The sequence below is a fragment of the Quercus robur genome, chromosome 8 (genome assembly GCF_932294415.1).
Source record: "Quercus robur chromosome 8, dhQueRobu3.1, whole genome shotgun sequence".
Classification (NCBI taxonomy): Eukaryota; Viridiplantae; Streptophyta; class Magnoliopsida; order Fagales; family Fagaceae; genus Quercus; species Quercus robur.
This window is the reverse complement of record NC_065541.1, coordinates 6483183-6507424: the sequence shown is the minus strand read 5'-3', so window position 1 is coordinate 6507424 and position 24242 is coordinate 6483183. Positions and strand designations below refer to the sequence as shown.

Here is a 24242-nt window from a genome sequence, read left to right as displayed (position 1 = left end):
ATTTTTTGTTATTAATAATTTTTAAAATATGCACCTGTCAATTATTTCAGCAACCTCGGGAATCTCAAGATTTAGATATACTTTTGTTGCACTGGTTGATGACAAAGAGAATTTTCCTGCAAAAATTGGAGAATACATTATAATAAACCAAATTGTATTGAATTGAAATTGAGAAAAAGGAAGACAAGTTTTAATGAGAATGAAATTCTCTAAAAGTATCATTAGATTGTTTTAAAAATGAATAAGTTTGAGTATAAAAAATTTATAATTAGTGTTTACATTTCTCATTGTAAAATTTATGGCCTAAGATTAGTAACCTATATACTTATTAACTTGATAGCAATACTAAGTACATTAAAATTGATAGTTGGTAACATTATTTAGTTATGCTTACCTCCAAATGATTTGACAATAGTCGAAGTTGCAATTAAGACAAAAGGTCTTGGATTGTTCTTATATACATCTTCATCAATTTGCCAGACACTTGTTCCCCATAGTGAAAGCCTAATTTCTTTTCCCCTGGTATAGTTAAAATCATTGAGGATTTTTTTGTTATTAGTAATTTTTTTATTTATAATTGTTTTTTCTATATAAACATATAATGACATCAATATGGGTTAGCCTTTGAGGTACACGTTGGTGGGAATTCATATTGTAGCCTTTGAGCTACACGTTGGTGGGGTGTTCAGTGTGGGTTATCATTTGAGCTACACGTTGGTGGGGGTTCAAAGTTGGGATGGGTGAAACGTTGTAGCCTTTCAGCTACATGTTTGTGGGAAATTTATATTTGGGTCAATATTTATGGGCTTGGGTTTTCATCTACTTTGACAACGTAGTTATTTTCTTTTTAGAAGATTAGTGATTACAATTGTTTGGTCATTGTCAACCTTAGGCCATATATGTGACAGTAAAAATAAGTTACTAAAAACTATTGGGTTATAGTTAAAAAATTTAATGTAAAAAAGGTTAAAAAGACTAAATGGAAGCTTAGAGTGCCACATGGCAGGACCTCATGCATTTCCGCATGAGGTCTCTGCTTTTATATATATATTGATTGTCATCTGAAACATAGTCACATAGAGTCAGTGACTCTGCCTGCACAACAAACTTAACTTGCAAGCATGTTTACCCCAATATATGATCATTGGACCTCTGTGGCAATTGGGTAATGAGGAAAGCTCTACTTTTGTATGGGAGGTAGCAGAAAGAGGGTAATAAAAGGTTAGCAAACTTTAATGCTACAACCAAGTTTGTGGCGAAATTTTGTCTAGTCTTTTTTTGATATAAACCCTCCATTAGATTTTTAATATACTATATTTTCTTTAAATAGTGGAATATATAATTCTATGTACAAATGCAATCATGACAAATACTTATTAATAATTATCATAATTATTTAATTTCATATTTACAAAAAAATAAATAAAGGAGAGAGAATATATATATATATATATATTAAACTTTCTCATGCTTTGCATGGGTTACTGACTAGCTTATATAAAAAATTAAAAATCACATGCATTGCATGATTTACATACTAATACTTATTGGTAAAACATACGCATCATTTTTTTTTCTTTAAAATTATTTTTTATAATATAATTCTCTTTTATATAATATATAATGATTTTGGGTTCTGGTTCTCAGACATTCGTTATCTCATTTTTCACATCACGTTAAAATATAGACAATTTTTGCATTAATTATAAATATGTGTGTGTGAAACAATCAACATAGACAAATGTGAATGAATGAGACACCTGCTTCTACTTAACAACATGGTTTTGAAACTCGGACTAGATTGTACGGTCTGACCAGGAAAACCACGAACCTCTCAGTTTTGCGATTTTTTTAGCTTCAAGAACCGTTCTATGGGAAAAAAGCAGGACCCGTGCGAACCGTGGTTGGACCGTATGGTTCTGAGAATCGTGAATGGTTTCAGCGGTTCTCACATGTTAAATAAATTATTAGCAACGCGATGTGTTAGACCATGTTGTATATGTTAGAGTGAATGCGGAAGGGGAAGTATAGAATAGGAACACTGAGAACATGAGGGTTATGTGGTTCAGCCTTGTCGGCCTACATCCACGTAGGAATCTCTTAAGGGCTAAGGCTACATCTTTATTATGTAAGAGTGTAGTACAATAACCTATATTACAATGAACTATAACATGAGTATATATAGACGACTAAACCCTAGACTACTAGTACAAGCAGGAGTGAGCTTGGGCCTATTACATTGGGCTAATATGTCTAATATATCTCTAACATCACAGAACCTTTTTTTAAAAGAAAAGAAAAAGCCTTAAACGGCATCCCTATTTGTTTTTTACCTTATACGGCGACGTTTAGGATGCTCAAAGAGTCAAAATTAGAAACCAAACCAAGTCAACATCATTTGGTCCTCAAGCTCAAGAAAAATTGCCTCCCTACAGACCCTCCCTCGCCTCAGATCGCCTCTCTCCCTTGTCGGCCACCACACTCCTCAGCTTAGTTAAATCTCTGATAATATCCTCCACAACTCTCCAAATGCCAGTCAAAGCTTCTGTCCTTGTCAGCGTTGTTGCCTGCTGCTGCCTCCAGTTGATGACCAGTGATTGGATCTCTCTAAACCAGTGAAAGACTCGCTTTCTCTCACTGTGTTACTTTCTCTTTTTTTGCTAAGATGATCTCTCTTTTGTTTGAATTTTATTGAAGTCTTTCTCTGTTGCTGTTGGGTAAAGATGAAAGTAGTATATGCTTTGTAAAAAATGCCAGACCTCGTGTATCACCACAGACCACATAAATTGATGTATTTATATATATATATATATATATATATTTTTTTTTTGGGTTAAAAGGCATGATATATTAACAACAAAAGGGGAATTACAGGCTGACCATAGAGGCCAAAGTAGTGGCTATTTGCCTATAATAGTACAATCCATTAACATCAGATACAAGTAATTTATCTAATTCATCTGAGGGGGAAGTTTCAAAAATAACAAAATCCTCCCTCAAGCAGCATCCTTTCTTTGCCAAAAAGTCAGCACACCGGTTCACTTCTCTATATACATGAGTTACCCGAACCTGTGTGACTCTTGCTATGAGGAATCTGCAATCAGAAAGTAATGAAGAAAATTTTATATTAGCATTGTCAACATTGTCAGCATTGTTTAACATCTCTACACTAACCTTGGCATCAAGCTCCACTTCCAAGCATCCAATTCCCAACTGAACAGCAAGCTTTAAACCATCCCTCAATGCCCATAACTCAGCCATTACACTTGTTGCATGCCCAATAGACCTCGAGAATCCCCTAATCCATCTCCCTTCACTATCTCTGATCAGCCCTCCACCGCTTGCCTTGCTTGGGTTTCCTAGTGAAGCTCCATCCATGTTGAGCTTAAACCAACCCAGAAGAGGCTTAGACCATCTAACTGGAATAGCAATCTTAGGTGCTATTTGTTTGGCCTTACTCACACAGTAATAACATTCCTTAGCTTGACTCAGACACACCTTCTCAAGTCTTGGGTTTGGGACAGAGTTTTCAAACACAACATGGTTTCTAGTTTTCCACAAAAGCCAAATAGTAAAAAGAAATAACGTGCACCAAGGAGTAGTGCCTTTATGTTTCACTTCACTTAAACAATTGGTCTTTAACCAAATCTCAAGACCCTCAGTAAAAGAACTTACATGAGCAGGAGGTACCTCTAGTTTCTTCCACAAATCACAAGCATACACACAATCACAAAGGAGATGGAGGATGGACTCATCCTGCTCTCTACATATCAGGCACAATCTAACACAATTGATGCCCCTGTTCGCTAGTACTTCCTTCACCGGTATGCTACCATGTAAACATAGCCAAATAAAATTTATAATTCTAGGCAAAATATCCAACTTCCATATCCATTACCCATTGAATTGCGTAGCATTCTCCCCACCTTGAATTGCAAGTCTATAAGCTGAATTTGTATTGAATTCTCCATTTTTGGAGAACTTCCACATCACCGTGTCCCTCCCACTCCCATACATTTGGATTGGAATAGCCTTAATTTTCTCTTTAATGGACTGGGGTAAGTCGAAAGAAATTAGATCCCATTTCCATTCTTGATAGCAACACAAGTCTGAGACCTTTAGATTTTGCTCTTCCTACCTAAGAGGACCTTCAATCATTGCTCGTAAAGAGTCACCATTAACCCAATTATCCATCCACACATTCATCCCAACACCATTACCAATCCCCCAAACTATACCTTTTTTAAAGACAGGGAAACCTAAGCTGATGGCTTTCCAATTAGGGGATGATGGAAGTTTTTCAGGATCTCTCGACCTTATTCTTGAGTTAGCGCAATATTTTTTCAACATAACCTTCGCCCATAAAGCATCCTGCTCATGATACATCCTCCAATTCAACTTGGATAACAAAGCTATGTTTTTAGCTCTAGCTTCTTGAATTCCCAAACCCCCCTTCATCTTTGGATTTCACTATTTTACTCCAACCCACCATGTGCATCTTCCTTCATTCATTCGTGGACCCCCATAAAAAATATCGATTGATTTTGTCCAATTTTTCACAAACGTGCACATGTAACACAGCCCCTTGCATTACATGATTTGGAATGGCGGACATAACTGACTTAATAAGCACAACCCGCCCCACAAAGGAGAGGTACTTTGCCTTCCATCCCGCAAGTTTATTCATAACCCTCTCCACAATGAAGTTATAAGGATTTCTAGGGACCCCTCGATGCTTAAGAGGAAAACCAAGATATTTCCCTATATTATTGGTCTCCCTGATGCCTAACCTTTCACTAATTTCCTCCTTCACCTCATTTCTCACATTAGGAGAAAAATAAATTCTGGACTTATCAAGACTGATTTTTTGGCCAAATTCTCTACAAAATTTTTCAAGCACATCTAAAATTGCTTCACATCCATGCTCATCCGCTTTGCTGAAAAGGATTATGTCGTTCGCAAAAAGGAGATGGGAAAAGCCCAGATTATCCTTAGAAGCCTTTAGAGGTACCCAATCTCCATTCACACATTTTTGCCCAATAAGGTGCCCTAAATACTCCATACAAAGAATAAAAATGTATGGGGATAAAGGGTCTCCTTGCCTTATGCCCCTAGATGGCTCAAAACACTCTAAAGCACCTCCATTAACCAAAATAGAGGTATTTACGGACGTAATACAGCTCATAATGATCTTAGTGATTTTAAGGGGAAAATGGAAAGCTTGGAGCACTCTATAGATAAAACTCCACTCTAATCGATCATATGCCTTTTCCAAATCTAATTTTACAGCCATAAAGCCCATTTTTCCTTTCTTTTTGTCCAAGGCATGAAACAATTCTTGAGCAATCAGAACATTATTTATGCCTCTTTTGCCAGGAACAAATGCAGTCTGCACAAGTGATATCAATTTGTTAAGCAGTAGCCTAATCCGAGCCACCAAGATCTTAGTCACAATCTTATACACCGAGTTACATAAGCTAATGGGTCTATAGTTACTCAAGGCTTCTAGGTTTTGACATTTGGGGATCAAAGAAATCAAGGTTTCATTGAGGTAACTCAGTACATAGCCCTTATCAAAAATCCCTTTTACCTCATTGCATATAGAATTTTTAACCACCAACCAGAAACATTGGTAGAAGCCTGCATGCAGCCCGTCCGGTCCTGGTGCCTTAAAAGGCTTAAGAGCCCATAAACCAGCTCTAATCTCCTCCTCAGTCACACCACCATCAATTCTAGCTCTATCCTCCTCCTCCAGAAAACAACAAGAGAATTCTGAGACATCTGAGGTCATGGAAGACACATTCAGCTCAGTCATATATAATTTCTTATAACTATTTCTGATGTAGTCTTTTATTTCAATCTCCTTAACCAATTGCCCTCCGTATCTTTAAGCACCTAATTTTATTCCTATGTCTCCTAACAATCGTAGAGACATGAAAGAAGGACGTGTTACGGTCCCCAAAGGTGGCAGTATTTAATCTAGACTTAAGGGCCCAATACTCCTCTTCCTGTAAAAGGACTAGAGAGTAATCTGAAATCAACTGCTGCTCCAACTCCAAAAGGAATTCATTAGGATTATTGGCTAGAGCTTTTTATGTCCCATGAAGCCTAGCTAATATTCTTCTCTTTTTAGCAAACAGATTCTCGAACACCTCAACATTCCATTTTTTTTGTTCTACTAACAAACTCCAAAATAGCTTCCTGTAGAACTCTATCAATCCAAGCTTGCTGGACAACCCTCGGAAAATTTTGATGGAATAACCACATGGTTTGGAAGCGAAAGGGCTTATTCTGTTGATTCACACTAACTCTACACAGCTCAAACAAGACTGGACAGTGATCCGAGAAGGTCCTAGGGAGGTGAGTCACCAAGGCTTCTGGATAAAGAATGCACCACATAGGATTAGCAAAACACTTGTCTATCCTTTCTAAAATCAGACTTGAGATAGGCCTGCGGTTTGTCCACGTGAACTTAGGACCTGCAAAACCCAAATCCACCATATTACATTCATCTAAACAGTTCTTGAATTCTAAAGCTCTGTTCAAATTAACATGATTGCCACCAAATTTATCATCACAAAGAACCTCATTAAAGTCCCCTAGCATCAACCAAGGCAAATTGTGGAGATGGGCCATAGTTTTTAAATTTTCCCATAAAATTCTTCTTTCAGCCAACCTAGGACTAGCATAAATAGCAGATAAAAGCCAGGTAAGGTTGGAAGAACGCACCTTAACAGTAGCGTGAATTTCCTGCTCAGTGGACGATAGAGGAAGAATCTCCACCTCCTCCGATTTCCAGAGAATCCACAAATCCCCAGCATAGCCACTTGTGTCCGTAGTAATAGACCCATCAAAAGGCAGCCCTTCAATAATCTTTGATGCCCTGTCTCCTCCCATTCTAGTTTCTATCACCACAAATATAGTTGGCCTATGATTTATTGCCATTTCAAAAATCCTCCTCTTGAAATCCTGATTCAAAGCACCTCTGTAATTCTAGAGTAACACATTCATTTTGATAAATTGGCCCAACGACACCTCAATCTCTAGTGGATTAGTATTCATTGTCGTTTCTTCCACCATACTCCACCCCATCCTCAAAAGATCCTTGAATGCCCCCCATTTCGGCTTCCAAATTATCATGTGCTTCAGAATGCCTCGGATATCCTTTCTGCAATTCAGAAGTGCATTGCATTTCTTCACCGGAGCCATAATTTGGATCAATTTCAGAGTTGGGTGATTTCCCAAGTGTGCCGTGGCCATCCCTTTGAAATCCACCAGTCTCCTCTCTTGAATGATCCACCCGGATTCATCCCAATGAGGCACAAAGGATGGCCTCCTTTGCTTGCTCAGCTCCTCCGCCACTTCCCACAAGACCTCCGGAATATCCGTGAGGAACTTCCACCACAGATTGGGCGTGAGAAACCATGCATTGTGCTCCAATGGAAGACTCCCCAATCTGATGCTTTCCGGTGTTATGGGAAAGAGATGCTTCCAAGCCTATCTCAGCTCTTCTTCGAACCACCCTTGAGTCTCTGTCGGCGCCGCTCTTATTTGAGAGATTATCTCATTCGGAATAGCCACCACTCAGTTCTTGTACCAAATGGCCCATCCGGATCGTGGCAGAAGGGTTAACCCTATCAAAATCCTCTCCATTCTTAGGTTGATTATCACTCCCCAAACCTCTTGTTGACAAAAGCAAGTTGCTTTTACCTTAGGTGTAATGGGATAACCGTTTTTGGCTCTTTGAATTTTTTGGACTCTTTGAACTCCTAATCCCCAAACTTTCACTTCCTTTGCCCTTATTTTTTGCTAAAGCTTTCCTTTTGTTTCCTGAAGTTTGTTTCATATCCTGCTGACACTCAGCATATGGATTCTCAATACTCTCCTCCATCACACAATCTTTCCTCATCTCAAGGTTAATCTCTGATTTTTGGGCTGCCACAGCATGTGAGGTCTTATCCGTAGGGTCTGTTAAGCCATTTCACAAGTCTTGAGCTGCCACAACATGTGAAGTCCCTTCTCTAGAGTCTGCCGAATCTCTTTGATTGTACTTGCCAAGATCATCACCTACTTCCACATGCGTAGAAGCTTGGGAAAGGTCCGGATTGCCCCTGGCTTTAACTTGAGTTGGGTTAACAGACTTGGTAGGCCCACTAGCTTTTCCAATCCTACCCGAACCTCTTTTCCTCGTGACTACCATCCAAGCCCCATATTTGGATTCAGGTTGGACTTCCTCACTAATCTCGTTGGATTTCAATGAGACTTGAGCTTCATCTTCTCCACTTGGCTTCCTCACTTTTAGCCCACAATTATCCTGCTTATGTCCAAGCTTACCACAATAGAAGCAAAGAAAAGAAATGCCTTCATATAAAACTTTTTGAACTAACCTTCCCACCTGAATAGAACTGATCAAGGGTTTATCCAAATCTAACTGAACACATAATCTTGCATAACCTCCTCTGGTCTCGAGGTCGTATAAGAGTCAATACGTAAGACAGGTCCAATGACACTTCCAATTTCCTTCAACACAGACGCATCATAGAACTCAATTGGCAATTCAGACAATCTAACCCAAACTGCCACTGACGTGAGCTTAGCCTCAGAAGCTTTCAAATAAGGTTCCCAAGGCTTGATTGCAAGAAAATGCTCCCCTGTAAGCCAAGGACCTCCCTGAAGAACTTTATCAAAGTCATCACTGCAACTTAAACGAATTAGGAAGAAACCTTTGCCCAAGGTCACGCAATCCATCTTTGCCGTTGGTTTCCATAAAGCATTGAGCTTGAAAGTGAGGTAGTGGAATCCAATAGATCTACCATACACTTTCACTATCAAGGCTTTCGACCAAGGTGCTCTGATACAAGCTTTAGTTTCCTTGGAAAGCGTCACCTCAGCCATACCTTCTATTAAAGGCTCCATCTCAGCTTCTAACTCATAATTTTCCTCCCAATCTTTGCTAAACTTAAAAGCCTGCTCATACGCTCCAGGGATATCTCCCACAAGACTATCCTTGTAGCTCACTAATTTCCCAGGTGGCAAGAAGCTTCTTGCACCATTGCTTTCTTTGAATTTCTTGACGCTACGATGTAACTCGTCTTCTTCTTCACTTGTATGCTGGGTTGGTGTTGAGAACTCAACTTCCATTATTTCCTAGTTACTGGTAAAAAAATACGATGTATTTATTAATAATTATATTTATTTTTTATCTTTGTTGATATTATATTAGTGTATTACAGTACCACCATTGCTACTACAGTGCTACAACTTTAAGCTTTTTAAGCTCTCCTGTTTTAATAATATTTTAATGTTAGATTTAAATTTGATAGTGGGTTTTATTTATACAAAAAAATTGATAGTGGTAGTTTGCTAGTTGGTTACTACAACAGTGGTGTTATACTCGTTATATCATCTACTATAATATGGTTGTATACTTATTTGTTTGTTTATTTATTAAGTTTGCTTAAGATTTAATATTTTCCATTTGTCTTATGAAAATTATGATATGAAAAATATATTTGAAAGATAAATCTTATATTTATTTAGAGACTGTTTTAGTTAATTTTTCTATTTTTACTAATTTAATGTATTTATTTATATTTAAAATAATTATTAAATTAATTATAACGTCATCACGGTTCGACCTCAGTCTGACCTTAAAAACCTTGAACCTCTCCCTTTTATGGTTAAGTGAACGGTCCAGGTTTCAAAACTATGCTTAACAAATAAAAAGGAGGGAAGTCATAAGAACCAAAGATGCATGATGATGGAAAAGAAGCAATCTTGGTCAAGGGTGATTCTTACATGTGCCGAGAGCACTGCTCCCTCCTCTCATATGAGAGGTGGGCCCCACACATGAGTTCCATTATGGGGTCTACCCCTCATGTGAGAGGAGAGAGCATTGCTCCCAGAGTACTTAAGTTTTCTCCCTTGGTCAAAGCATGAGCACATGTATGACTTAGAGTCAGACCAGTCAAAAGGGGCAATCTTGGTCAAAACATATGGCTCTCCATGGAGTAATAGGTGCACACGATGGTTTGCCTATACCATATATAGGAATGGACATTGATAAAAGCCTTCTAGAATGGCTGTTGAGAAAAGCTGCACTTGGTTTAGCGTGTAACCTCAATAAATGGCCATAGCGTCCCTATGGCCATACAGTAGTATTCTAAAAACTCCTTGTGAGCAGAGCAGAGAAGGCAAAATGGCTAGGAAGATAGCAAGGTTCCACATTCAAGCTATGCGGAGTTGGTTTAGATATAGTTCCTTTAAAATGAGTAAGAAAGATGAGGAAAGAGAGAAAAGAGAGAGAGCGTTTTTGAGAATGGAAGCAAATTACTGGAGAAGCTAATTGTCTCTTGTAATGGCAAGTCTATTCCCATCCGTAGCTTCTCTGCTCAAGAGCTCCAACAACCCACCAACGACTATAACAAACGTTATGGAATGCGTTGGTACGAAGGTTCTCTTGAAGGGCGAATGGTTTTCGTTAAGAGATTTCCTGAAAATGAATCATTTGCAGAATTTGTCATCAATGATTTAGTGATTTCTGCACAGATGAGCGCTCACAGTAATGTATTTAAGCCCATAGGGTGCTCTCTTGAGACTACTTCTCCCATTTTAGTGTTTGAATTTGCTGCCAATGGTTTCCTTGCAGATCAAATTTTTGTCTACCATATTACTCAACTACAAAATCAGCCGATAGTGTGGGATAGAAGGTTAAAGATTGCAAGGCAGATTGCTCATGCAATTTCCTATCTCCATGCTACCTTCTCTAGACCTGTCATCCACATGTACATAGATATAAAAAATATCTTATTAGATGAACATGATGTTCCCAAATTGTCCAACTTTTATTTTTCCGTGTCAATCCCCAAGGGCGAAACTGATGTGGAAGGCTTTCAGAATCGGCATCCAATGTTCAGAACTCCCGAGCTTGAAGCAACAGGAAAGGTAAATGAGAAAACTGATGTATATAAATTTGGTGTTGTTCTTCTAGAACTTTTAACTGGAGAGGATTCTGATAATATAACACGATTGGCAAATGATGAAGGTTCTAGCTTGGTAGCATACATGCATAACCGTGCTCAAGTTTGTTGCATTAACGAGATTGTGGATCCTGCAATCTTGGTTGGGGAAGGAGGTTCTAGTTTAGAGCAGCAGTTACAATCTGTTGTGGACCTTGCCTTGACATGTACAGAGGAAGATCCAGAGAGAAGGCCAACAATGGTTGATGTCACCAAAGAACTCAGGCGGATTGAGAGCTTGGTTACATGACTAGTTATTTCTTAATTGAATATTGATCCAATCCAACTATCAAATGTTAGATATGTATTTACCAAAAGGATTTGGTCTCCCTTGATGGCTATGCTATGCTTGGAATGGAAAATAATATTGGCTGTTGGCTTGAGGTCTTGTAATGGTGCATAAGAGATTTGAAGGGGAGAAGTTCATGTAAAATAGCCTTGTCTGCCAAGGCTTATTACATCTGGCTACATAGATGTGCAATAGTTCACAGGCACCGTTAAATTGAAGAAGCAATATGGCAGTATTTGAAGCTAAACACTATAGTTTTGGAAGAAAGTTAGGAAACTCAGTTTCAAATAGCTGGTTCTGTTTTAGTTTGTCTCGTTCTTATGTGTCTTCAATTTAGCTGCTGGAGTGCAGATAGTCTGCTGTGAATTCTGCGTACTGATTCTTGATATGTTTCTTTCTTTAATAAATTTCTCAGAGACAAAAAATATCAGACATGTAGTTACAATTTGGCATGAATTAATAATTGTCAAATGAACTTGTTTTTGCCATCATTTTAAAAAGGAAAAGAAAATGGACCAAAACGTAAAATACCCCTAAATATATTGGTGTAAAAGATGCTTTTGCCATCATCTATATCTATATATTACTAAAAATGAAAAGAAAATGGACCAAAACGTAAAATACCCCTAAATAAATTGGTGGAAAAGATGTTTTTGCTATCATCTATATCTATATATTACTAAAAGCTAAAGCGTAGCATTTAATGTTATTACGCTCACGTTGAGCCACATCAGCAGTCACGTTATCATTTTTTGTTTCCAATTTTTTTTTTATATATTTTTTAAACATTTTCTCATTTAAGGTGACTTAAAAACTCCATTATTTAAAAATTAAAATATCTTTTAACCATTATTTTTATTATTAATTTTCCAAAACTCTTCCTCCCTTTTACCTCTTCATCTCCCCACTTCTTTCTACCTTAATATCATTCTTTCTCTACTTTTTTATCTTCCTTTATTTTGACTCTTCATATTCTCAAATCTTACTATAAATTTGACATTTTTTTTTTCATTCTATGCATAGTTTTCTCACACAAAAAAGGTTACCTCTTTCTCTCTCTCTCTCTCCCTTAATTTGTTTTTCATTTTTTGTTTGATTTTTTTATTTTTATTGCATCAATTCTTTAGGTTGATGAATTTTTGTGTTAATTAGAATTCTACTTTGGGTTGATGCAATTTAGTTTTGTGTTTTCAGTTGTTATCTTTTATATTCTCATTGATTAAATATTATACTGAATTATACATGTAGGGACACGTTTTGCAGCCCAAGCCCAAGATGTATGGGATCTTAGACCTATGAGCCCTGTACAATAAATTTGTAGAGAGTGGATCAAAGGGCTAGGCCTCAGTGCATGGATAACAGTTAACATGATGTTCATAACAGTCAAACAAAGATGAACTGAGTTAATCTAGGAAAGTTGGTCCTCGGCACAATCCGAGGAGCTTTTTCTTGTATGTGTTCAATGGTCGGGGTTCCAGCAAGAGTCCCCCCATATTGCCTCCCTTCACCCCCTTTTATATTAGTTTCCTCCTACCTGATCTAGATTCGAAGTGCTGATACTTGTCCCATCAGCCTCTCCCCCAAGTTGTTGGGAGTGGCTGTAAAGGCAGAAAAGCATGGCTATGTCAGGTACAGAGCACTGAATGCAATGATGGCAGCTTTCCCTTAGATATTTCCATTATTTCCGTTGTCCTTTTCTATTTTAGTACTTTTCCTATTCCATAGAGTGACCCGGAGTGCTACTTTCAGTGATAGACTGTTCCTTTTATCCTCGGCCATACCTAGCCGAGAAGGGGTTCTTCCCATGGCCAAGGAGGGGTTCTTCCTCGGACTGGACCCTTGGCCCATCATATATATTGGTGTGGGCTAGCTCTGGTCTGTTGCCCCCACAATAGCCCCTCAAGATTCTTCTTTTCTTCCCCATGGGAGGAAAGGAGGATCTCGATGTGATGATAGTTCTTTCGCGCCCATTTTGCACTATGTCTGATTGTAGGATATTCTTTTAGTTTATCCAAGTCGCGTCCCTGCCATTTCGGTGCACGAGGCGCGCTTTCATTAAGGTCTTTTACGAGGTGACGCAAATTCAATGGCTGAAGACTGCTTTGGAAATTAAGCGAGATTTATCTCGCTTGTAATTCTTTCTTTGAGATTCGGGCGAATTAATTGCCACCGGGTTTACCTCCTATATAAGACACATAGGGGGGTTGTTCTTCCTCATTTACAGATCCTTGCATTCTACGGGATTTTTAAGTTCTTAATTCCCCAGATGTTCCTAAGGGCCCCACCAAGGTGGTTACTGAGGTTTAGGGAATGAAATGGCCAAGGATAAAGGTGAGGGTGAGGGATCCAAACCCTCTTCAAAAGCTAAGGGCGTTGCCAAGATTCAAGATGACACAGTTAAGGCAAGGGAAGCAGAGGCCAAAGAAATTTCTTCCTCTCAATCGGGCAAGAAAGAAGTCTCTCCTCCTTCAACCAAAATCTGAAGCAGATGTAGATCGCATCGGATTTTTGATACGACAAAGTTTGGATTTCACCCGGCGTCGTGTGTCACATGTGCGCGGATTTGGATTTCTCATCGCCGGTACCATCCATACTTGCTCGATTGCTGCTAGAGTAAGATTGTGGATCTAGCGTCTCCGCTTCTTCTTTCTCATTGTCGGTACCATCCATACTTGTTTTATTGCTGCTAGAGCAATACTTGCTCGATTGCTGCTAGAGCAAGATTATGGATCTGGCGTCTCCGCTTCTTCTTCTTTCTCATCGCCGGTACTATCCGTACTTTCTCGATTGATGCTAGAACAAGATTATGGATTTATCGTTCCCGTGGACTGCTTTTTATAGTTAGCTTTTGAAATAGGCTTGCCTAAGCCCTTTTATGTACAATGTACTCCTTCTTTATCTAATAAAAATATGACTTTATTTTACTTTGCGAACCTTTCCTTTTTTGCAATAATTGTTTTAAGAATGGGTGTGTTGGTATTTTTTCTTTCGAATAGTATTTAGAATTGATGTTGTTGATGGTAAAGAGTTGTCACCCTGAATTTATCAAAACTAACGGGCACCTGACCGCTAACTTTAAATAAGTTAACTATATAGGACCAATCAGGAAAATAACTGTGTGTTCTACATTGCGAATAGCGCTGCCGCCAAGGGACGTGTATTTAAAGTAAGCGGTCCGAGGGGATCACTGGGTACTAAGGTTCTCTTCAACATTTACGATGATATTATAGCATTAACTTCCCTTAAGCATCTGGTCCAAGGACCGAGGCATGATTAAATTTAGCTTAAACACTTAGAAATTTGCCAGTGCGTGTTAATTTCCACAAAGCAGGAGGTCCGAGGACCCAACATAGCTAAGGTTCTATTTAACCACTTCAAAAGATTCTGGTGCGTGTTAATTTCCCCAAAGTAGGAGGTCCGAGGACCCGACATTGCTAAGGTTCTATTTAACCGCTTCAGAAGATTCTAGTGCGTCTTAATTTCCCCAAAGCAGAAGGTCCGAGGACCCGACATAGCTAAGGGTCTGTTTAACCGCTTCAGAAGATTCTAATGCGTGTTAATTTCCCCAAAGCAGGAGATCCGAAGACCCGACATAGCTAAGGTTCTGTTTAACCACTTCATAAAATTCTAGTGCGCGTTAATTTCCCCAAAGCAAGAGGTCCGAGGACCCGACATAGTTAAGGTTCTGTTTAATCGCTTCAGAAGATGCCGAGTAACTAGTTTCCCCGTAGGTTTGAGTCCGAGGACCATGCAAGACCTTGGTTCTGTCTAGTACTTAGATTCTTCCTGAAGTAACTAGTTTCCCCATAGGTTTGAGTCCGAGGACCATGCAAGACCTTGGTTCTGTCTAGTACTTAGGTTCTTCTTGAAGTAACTAGTTTCCCCATAGGTTTGAGTCCGAGAACCATGCAAGACCTTAGTTCTGTCTAGTACTTAGATTCTTCTAGAAGTAACTAGTTTTCCCATAGGTTTGAGTCCGAGGACCATGCAAGATCTTGGTTCTATCTAGTATTTAGATTCTTCTTGAAGTAACTAGTTTCCTCATAGGTTTGAGTCCGAGGACCATGCAAGACCTTAGTTCTGTCTAGTACTTGAGATTCTTCTTGAAGTGACTAGTTTCCCCATAGGTTTGAGTCCGAGGACCATGCAAGACCTTGGTTCTATCTAGTACTTAAATTCTTCTTGAAGTAACTAGTTTCCCCATAGGTTTGAGTCCGAGGACCATGTAAGACCTTGGTTTTGTCTAGTACTTAGATTCTTCTTGAAGTAACTAGTTTCCCCATAGGTTTGAGTCTGAGGACCATGCAAAACCTTAGTTCTCGGCTTCTTTCTCCATTGGGAATTCATCGGGCCGGGCTACTAGACCCGCGAGAACTAGCCCCTTGACAAATGTACGGGGCATATACTTGATGTCAGAAGCCCTTAGAACTGTGCCCCATTTAGCGATCCTCCCCACGTAATCAGTACCTAAAAGAGTGGCCCTGAGCGGAAGCTAAGTTATGACAATAATTGTGTATTCTTGGTAATAATGGGGAAGCTTTCGTATAGCACCATCGCCAAAATGGTCTTCTCGAGGGATTCTTGCTGATGGGAGCTTGATCCTACCATGATTAACCGTTGCCCTCACTAACACATGAGCTCTTCCAACAGACGGCGCCAATTGTAGGGACACATTTTGCAACTCAAGCCCAAGATGTATGAGATCTTGGACCTGTGAGCCCTGTTCAATAAATTTGTAGAGAGTGGATCGAAGAGCTAAGTCTCAGTACATGGATAACAATTAACAGTTAACATAATGTTCATAACAGTCAAACAAAGATGAATTGAGTTTATCTAGGAAAGTTGGTCCTCGGCACAATCTGAGGAGCTTTTTCTTGTACGCGTTCAATGGTCGAGGTTCCAGCGAGAGTCCCCCCTTATTGCCTCCCTTCACCCCTTTTTATATTAGTTTCCTCCCACCTGATCTAGATTCGTAGTGCTGATACTTGTCCCATCAGCCTTTCCCCCAAGTTGTTGGGAGTAGTTGTAAAGGTAGAAAAGTATGGCTATGTCAGGTACAGAGCATTGAATGCAATGATGGGAGCTTTCCCTTAGATATTTCCATTCTTTCCGTTATCCTTTTCTGTTTTAGTACTTTTCCTATTCCATGGAGTGACCCGGAGTGACCTGGAGTGCTACTTTCACTGATAGGTTGTTCCCTTTGTCCTTGGCCATACTTGGCCGAGGAAGGGTTCTTTCTTGGACTGAGCCCTTGGCCCATCATATATATTGGTGTAGGCTAGCTCTAGTCTGTTGCCCCTATAATACATATAGTATATAATAATATAATGTTATTGTATTACATAGAATGACTTGGAAAATTTGATGTTTATTGCTATATATTTTATTTTTACTTTTTTTTTTCATCTCATCTTATTTCATTCAACATTTAAATCCGGTCACATCCTTTAAACTATTAAATTATGTAGCACAAATCAAGAAAATGGCTACACACAAACTTGCCTTCCTTTACCGTACATTAGGAGAATCAATATATTTGTGTGATATTATATAATTTATAATTTAGATAGTACCTTTTGAATGTGTCTAGACCCATAGATTGAGCAATTTGTAGACTTAAAAGGCTACTGAGAATGAACTTTTTGAATCAAATCTAAAAAAATATGAACCACTATATCATTTAGATAAAAACTTTTATCATAGATACATTAATAATTTTTTTTGCCACAAATTTAAATCACACAAACTTAATAATTTTATATTATGTGTTAGCATTGTCTCTGCCTTTTCTTCTTCTTCTCAAAAATATTATGTATCATCTTTAAAGGATGCCAACAATATTGATCATATGGGAAAAGCTACGTAAAATATTGAGAAAAGAAATGTTTTATATTACAATCTACTGTAAATGTTTTTTTTTTTAAAATATTTAAACATTTCTATTTTTCATACCACTGACATGTTTTAAAACTACCACATGTGCTAACTAAAGTCTTAATATTCTTAAGTTGTTTTGGCAAAAAGGAAAAAAAAAAAAAATTGTCACAAAAGATGAGTTCATGTAAAGTTTTCCGCAAAATGAAATATCTGTTTTGTAAGGCCACTAAACTTGATAATTTGCTAATGATGGAACCACTCGCAATAATATTTGCATAGTTATATAGTTCCAGTTAAAGCAATTGTATATACTTTTAGTCTTCAAAAAACACACATCTACAAGTGGTTAAAAGTTCATCTTGGGTAGTTTTAACTTTTCATATAATTTTACCTTTACATATTCATCTATTTTAATTTAGATATTTTTTCAAAAAAAAAAAAAAACTTTAATTTAGATATTTATAAGTAAACAATGAAATAATGATTCATGAATAATAAAAAAAAAAAAAAAAAATTATCTATACATATTTATCTTGTGCGATTGTAACTTTACATATAATTTTGCATTTATATATTCATCTACTTTAATTTAGATGTTTATAACTTAATAATGAAATCTATAAATAAGGTAATTAAAACAATCATATTTCTACAATTCAAAAAGTCACAATTTCTTTTATCAAAAAAAGGCCTTTTACATTTCCATGGAATCATTTTTAAATTTCTTTTTTATAAAACCTTTGACATACCACTAATCTAACCACTTCATACATTAAAAAAATTTAAGGCTCATTATTACTTCTGTTAATATATTATGGATATCTTAATTGATTGAGATCAAACTAGAGAAATGCCTTTCATATTTCTTTGAAAATTCAAAAGAAAAAAAAAGAAAAAAGAAAAAAAAAACCCTTTGACATACCACTAATGTAACTACATCTATAACTATTTAAACCATCCATGACATCTATTTCTTATTGATAACCATAAAATTTACAACTAGTAAGGGAACATGCAAAGTAATAAAGAATAAATGGAGGAAGAAAAAAAGAAATCAAATCAAATGTCAATTAATAACCATTATTTAGAAAATAAAAAGGTGGTCAAGAGGAGTAAGAAATAAAATAAAGATAGCTATACAGAGGACATTGAAAACTTTATAGTGCAATAAAATCAACCATTACATTCACTTAATTAAATAAATAATCAACAATTAAATATAATAATTCAAAATTTAAATTTAAAACTAATCAAACTCTAACTAGGGAAATTATATATATATATATATATATATAGATAGATAGATAATCATAATCTTCATATACCATGACTTAAAAAATTTAATGAATAGTTCTACCTCTTATTTAAAAATGTCTATGTTATGCAAATCATCAACTAATAAATATATGATAATGGTAAAAAACGTTACAGACAAAATTATGAAAAATATGATACAACTATTTAAAGAAAAAAAAAAAAAAAAAAAAAAAAAAAAAAAAAAAAAAAAACTCTTTGCAAAGTCTAGGGACCAAAATAGTATTTTATCTAAAAAATTATCATGCAAAACACGCGGGTCTACGACTAGTTTAAAATAAAAAGTAAAAACCTTAGCAATCTGAGTTGAATTTTTCTTGTTCAATAGAACCTCATACTTGACTTAGGTTTTTTTTTTTTTTTTTTTGTATTGATTTTTTTAATTAAAATCATTGGGTAGAGAAGAATCAAGTAATATTTCTAAACTACAGAATTAAGAAGAGGGAAAAATAATGAAAACCATACTATTAACATACTTTCTAGAATTATCAAAAAATGTTCCTCACGTTCATACTGAGACATCGATGCAAATCCTTCCATTCAACTATTAAATTATAAAGAACTAGTCACTAACCTGTGCTATACACGGGAAATGTATTGAGTACAATATATAATTTAATCTTTGTTTATTTTACTACAACACCAAAATTGAATTTGTAAAATAAAATCATATAGCTAAAACATTTGTTAACAGCTATACGTTTCAGACATTTATTAAACTATATTATTATTATTATTATTATCAACTTAACAGTATTTTAATATATGATACCAACATGCTTCAAGAAAATGTCCAACACTGAAAACAATTTCGAAAACAAACTCAACTAAACAGTTTGATGAATAAATATATTACAATCTATAATATAAGCCAAGAAATAAACTTTGAAACCAATATGAACAAAATCCACGTCAAACAAAACCATTTCGATCATTAAGAATATGACTCACTAAAGTCATGAAAAACACAGGATTCATTACCAAAAAAAAAAAAATGAAGCATCTTTAGTCTTTATAGATTTTGCCTAAGTACCCAGATACGATGACACATACTCACACAAAAATCATTAAAAAAAGAATCAAAGAACATACACAACATGTACATACGCTATGAAAGTAAAAAAAAAAAAAAAAAACAAAAGAGACGTAAACATGGACAATTAAAGAAAAAATATAGGAAAAAAAAAGTTAGGAATAGAAATATAAGATAAAGATGGGTTACCCTCAAAAAGAATAATCCATGGATATTCATTGAAATCTTCTAGATAATTTCTGATAATAGAAAAAATAAAACCCAAAAATTATGATGTTAAAACTTTCAAAAGGCCAAATTTTTTTTTTTTTTTTTTAAATCAGAAGATTCAAGCTTCAAAAGTATTGAAATAAAACAATATATATATATATATATATATAATTACGCAATAGAGAAATACAATAGAAAGAAGGGAATCCATGATTGTAGCTTTTCTACTATTGAAATTGGCCAGACAATTAAATGTATTGCAAAAAATGAACTTAAAAATTCATATGTAAACCAAACAATTAGAAGATTTTGAGCCAAGAATTTATTAAAACAAAACAAAAATTATGTGACTACACAATGGAGAAATATAATAAACAAAAAAAATATGTCTACACAACATAGAAATATTAGAGAAATATGAGTTACCTTTTAAATGTTAAAATTCAAAATATTAAAACTTTTAAAAGGTTAAAAAAAATTGAAGATTTAATTAAAAGATTCAAGCCCAACAATTAAATAAACAAAACAACAATTGACAAACTTATAAGAAAAAGCAACAAATCTATAAATTTTATTGAACAAATCAAATAACCCTAACCTTAATGCATTGACCGAAGAAGGAGAGGAGTCCAATACATAAGTGGAATATGTGAATTGTGAAGCATGAGCCGCCCTCAAAAAAATTCTTGAAGAAAAATAAGTTTTAAGAAGAAAATTGTGTTGCGGCAAAAGAAGATAATAGCAGATCTAATCATAAAATCTAAAATAAAAAGAATTTAAAATAAAAATAATAATAAAATAGTGGTGACCAACGGCCATACATATAGATATAAGATATTGACCAACCTGTAAGGTGGGCGTACTCTTTTTCTCTATCTTCATGGAATATTTACAATGAAATTACTAATACAGTGCAATGAAGTTGCTCATATTTTGGAGGGACTTTTACTGTCAATGATTTGAGTAGGAACGGTCATAACTAATAAGCATTGTCAATGTTTATAGTTAGAATATTTCTACGAAACTTACTGGTAATTAAGTTTGCTTTGCGGAGGAGGTTGGCATTGGAGACTTGTTGATTTGGAAGAGACTGGTAGACAACTTTGATGCTTTCAGTTTGGCCGTAACCTTCTCTTCTAATTTTGGGGCTTAGGTTTTCTACGCAAGCAATTCTTAAATAGGAGAGAGTAGAGGCGGTGGGAGAGTGTCCTTATTTGGCTAGAAGTCTAATTTGCATTGGAAAAAGAAAACAGTGATGAGGTGGAAAATTTAATTTAATTTAAATATTGTACTGACATGGAAAATTGTGGGAGTTTCAAAAACTTCGATTTTATATATATATATACTAGTCGTTAACCCGTGCTATGCACGAGAACTTACCTAATTGTGAAGTAGACTAAAATAATTTAATAAAATCTTAAATTGATTAAGAAACTACACCGTTACATGATTTGTTCTTGTATGACTTCAATTTGTGTTACAATTTGATAAATAAACCAATATAATAGAAAGATGGGTTATGTTCAAAAGAATAATCCATTGTTATAACCATTGAAAGGAATAAAAAGATTTAGTACCTACAAATTATAGAAAAAAAAAAAAATATATATATATATATATATATGTGTGTGTGTGTGTGTGTGTGTGTGTGTGTGCGCGCGCGCGCGCGCGCGTGATTACACAATAGATAAATATAAGAAAAAGATATGTTACCATCAAAAGAATAATTCAAATATTAAAACTTATGAAAGACCAAAAAAATATTAAAGAATCATAAGATTTACTTTCTATAAATTTTTGAAACAAAACAAAATGTATATGATTACACAATAGAAAAATAAAAAAAAATTAAAAAAAAATTGATTACCTTCAAAAGAATAATGCATAGTATAATTATTGAAATCTGCTAAACATGTTGAAATATAATTAAAGAATAAGTTATTGAAACAATTAAAAAAAAAAAAAAAGACTATTCAAAAGAGAAATATAAGAAAAAGAAAAAAGTACATGAACCCATGAAGCAATAAATTTTAAATTTTAACGGGTCTAAAAAAAGAAGAAGAGTTTGTTGCAAACCTATTTGTTATATTAGCTTATCACTTTACGTGAAGAGAACTACATCACCCAAACCTGTTGTAACCATCTTAGGTTTCTTAGCATCTTTGGTGTTGTGTCTGTCCATGAGATGTTCTCTGTAGGTTCCTATGGTGGTATTATGACATAAAGACAATCTCCTTGAAAGAAAAAACAAAATAACATAGGGTTTCAAAAAGAAAGGAGGCGGCTACAAATAGTTTGAGAACTATTGAGTGATTACAATTTGGTGTTTTCTCCTTTAAAAAGAAATTGGTTTGTAAATTTTAAGAAAATAAATTAATTCTTAAATGAAATCTTGCAAATTTAGAGATAAATTACCAACATTTGAGTTTGAGTTTAAGTTGGACTTGTTAGAGAAATAGAGTTTTACTCCTTATTAAGTTTGTTTTAAAAAAATAATTTTAAAAATAATTATTTTTTATAAAATTTTATAATTTTATTTAAATATTGTGCTGATGTGGAAAATTATGAGAGTTTTAAAGGCTTTGGTTATATATATATATATATATATATATATATATATAAGAAAATAAATTAATTCTTAAATGAAATCTTGCAAATTTAGAGATAAATTACCAACATTTGAGTTTGAGTTTAAGTTGGACTTGTTAGAGAAATAGAGTTTTACTCCTTATTAAGTTTGTTTTAAAAAAATAATTTAAAAAAAAAATAATTTTTTATAAAATTTTATAATTTTATTTAAATATTGTGCTGATGTGGAAAATTATGAGAGTTTTAAAGGCTTCGGTTATATATATATATATATATATATATATAAGAAAATAAATTAATTCTTAAATGAAATCTTGCAAATTTAGAGATAAATTACCAACATTTGAGTTTGAGTTTAAGTTTAAGTTGGATTTATAAGAGAAATAGAGTTTTACTCCTTATTAAGTTTGTTTTAAAAAAATTATTTTAAAAAAAATTATTTTTTTATAAAATTTTATAATTTTATTTAAATAGACTAAAATTGATTATGAAACTATACTATTGCGTGAATTGCTCCTATCTTTTTGAGTTACAATTTGATGAATAAGCCATTGCTTGAACATGCAATGGGTTGCAAAAAATCTAGTTAACAAATTTAGATATTGAAAAAAATAACTAAAAAATTCTGATATTAAAACATCCGAAAGGAAGGAAAAAAAAAAAAAATTACTGGCACTGCCTAGAAATTATTGAAACAAAACAAAATATATATGACTACCAAATAGAAAAATATAAGAGAAAGATAGGTTACCTTCAAGAAAATAATCCATAGTTATAACAGTTGAAATTTGCTAAACTGTTTCAGATATTGCAAAAAATTGAACCCAAAAATTTAGATGGTCAAACTTTCAAAAGGAAATAAAATTAAAAATCAGAAGATTCAGAACCTACAAATTATTAAAAAAAAAAAAAAAAATTCATTATTGTGAGACAATTTTAGTAAGGATGGAAAGCTTTTTTAAGTTTTTTTTATCCAATTCTTCCTAATTGATGAAAAATTTGGTTTAAACATTGTCAAACACTTTGAAGGTGCAAATAATATAGGCTTCCAACATAATCTTTAATTAATAAACAAAGAAGCATGACACTATAAGAGAAAACATAAGATAACATATAGTGCATATACTTTACTCTACAGCTGTGAAAAAATATCCACACAAAAGGAATTGAAAACTTGTACAACAAATGCAATAAGCTACTTTTGATGTGAGACAACCTAACATACGTCTCCATAAGGTAAATCTTAAGGTTATATAATCTAAAAGAATATAGAATATAGCATCTTTGAACCACACAAAAAGTTAGCAAACTTACTACAATACTTGTAGTTATACTATATATTGTAAAGTATTACTCCATCGCCAATGAAAGTCACGTAAAATCTCATGGGGCCTGGAAGAACAGACAGCTGCAAGATCACCTCCACCAGACACAAAACAAAAGCAAAAAAAAAAAAAACTTATTCACAAAAAAGAGAAAAAGCAATAGCAAGCATACTAAAGAAATTGAAACTTAGGGTTTTCTCTCTTAGTGGAGATAGAGAGAGGAGATTGCTTTAGGGTTTTCAAAGATTTTGTCTCTTATATATATATATATATATATATATATATAAGACTTCTGTTAGGACTCTCTCACTATTTAGTTTTAAAAATTAAAATTTTTTTAAATTAAAATGATGATGTGGAAAATTATGAAAGTTTTAAAAGTTTTGGTTTTATATATTATAATAATAATAATAATAATAATAATAATAATATAGATTATTAATTATTTATATAATTTAAATAAATAATAATTAAAATCATATATATTTAATTTGCTTGAAGGTACATTAATAATTTTGCAAAAAAAGAAAAAAGAAATGTACAATGAAACCCCTAATTGATAGCACACCCTAACATCAAAGATAGTA

General features: G+C 34.5%; 2 protein-coding genes across 2 annotated transcripts in view; both read left to right on the top strand.

The window, feature by feature from the left end:
- The window catches only part of LOC126694350 (serine/threonine-protein kinase ZRK3-like), a 100172-nt gene that overhangs the window by 28702 nt on the left and 47228 nt on the right, over positions 1-24242 (top strand). The gene's annotated exons all lie outside the window — the stretch shown is intronic.
- On the top strand, positions 10094-11615 carry LOC126694352 (serine/threonine-protein kinase ZRK1-like). Its single transcript, XM_050390587.1, has one exon. It carries the CDS (start codon positions 10438-10440, stop codon positions 11266-11268), a length of 831 nt encoding a protein of 276 aa, XP_050246544.1. The 5' UTR covers positions 10094-10437; the 3' UTR covers positions 11269-11615.

Coding starts and splice junctions, on each gene's coding strand:
- LOC126694352 (XM_050390587.1), top strand. CDS start 10,438: ATGCGTTGGTACGAAGGTTCTCTTGAAGGGCGAATGGTTTTCGTTAAG.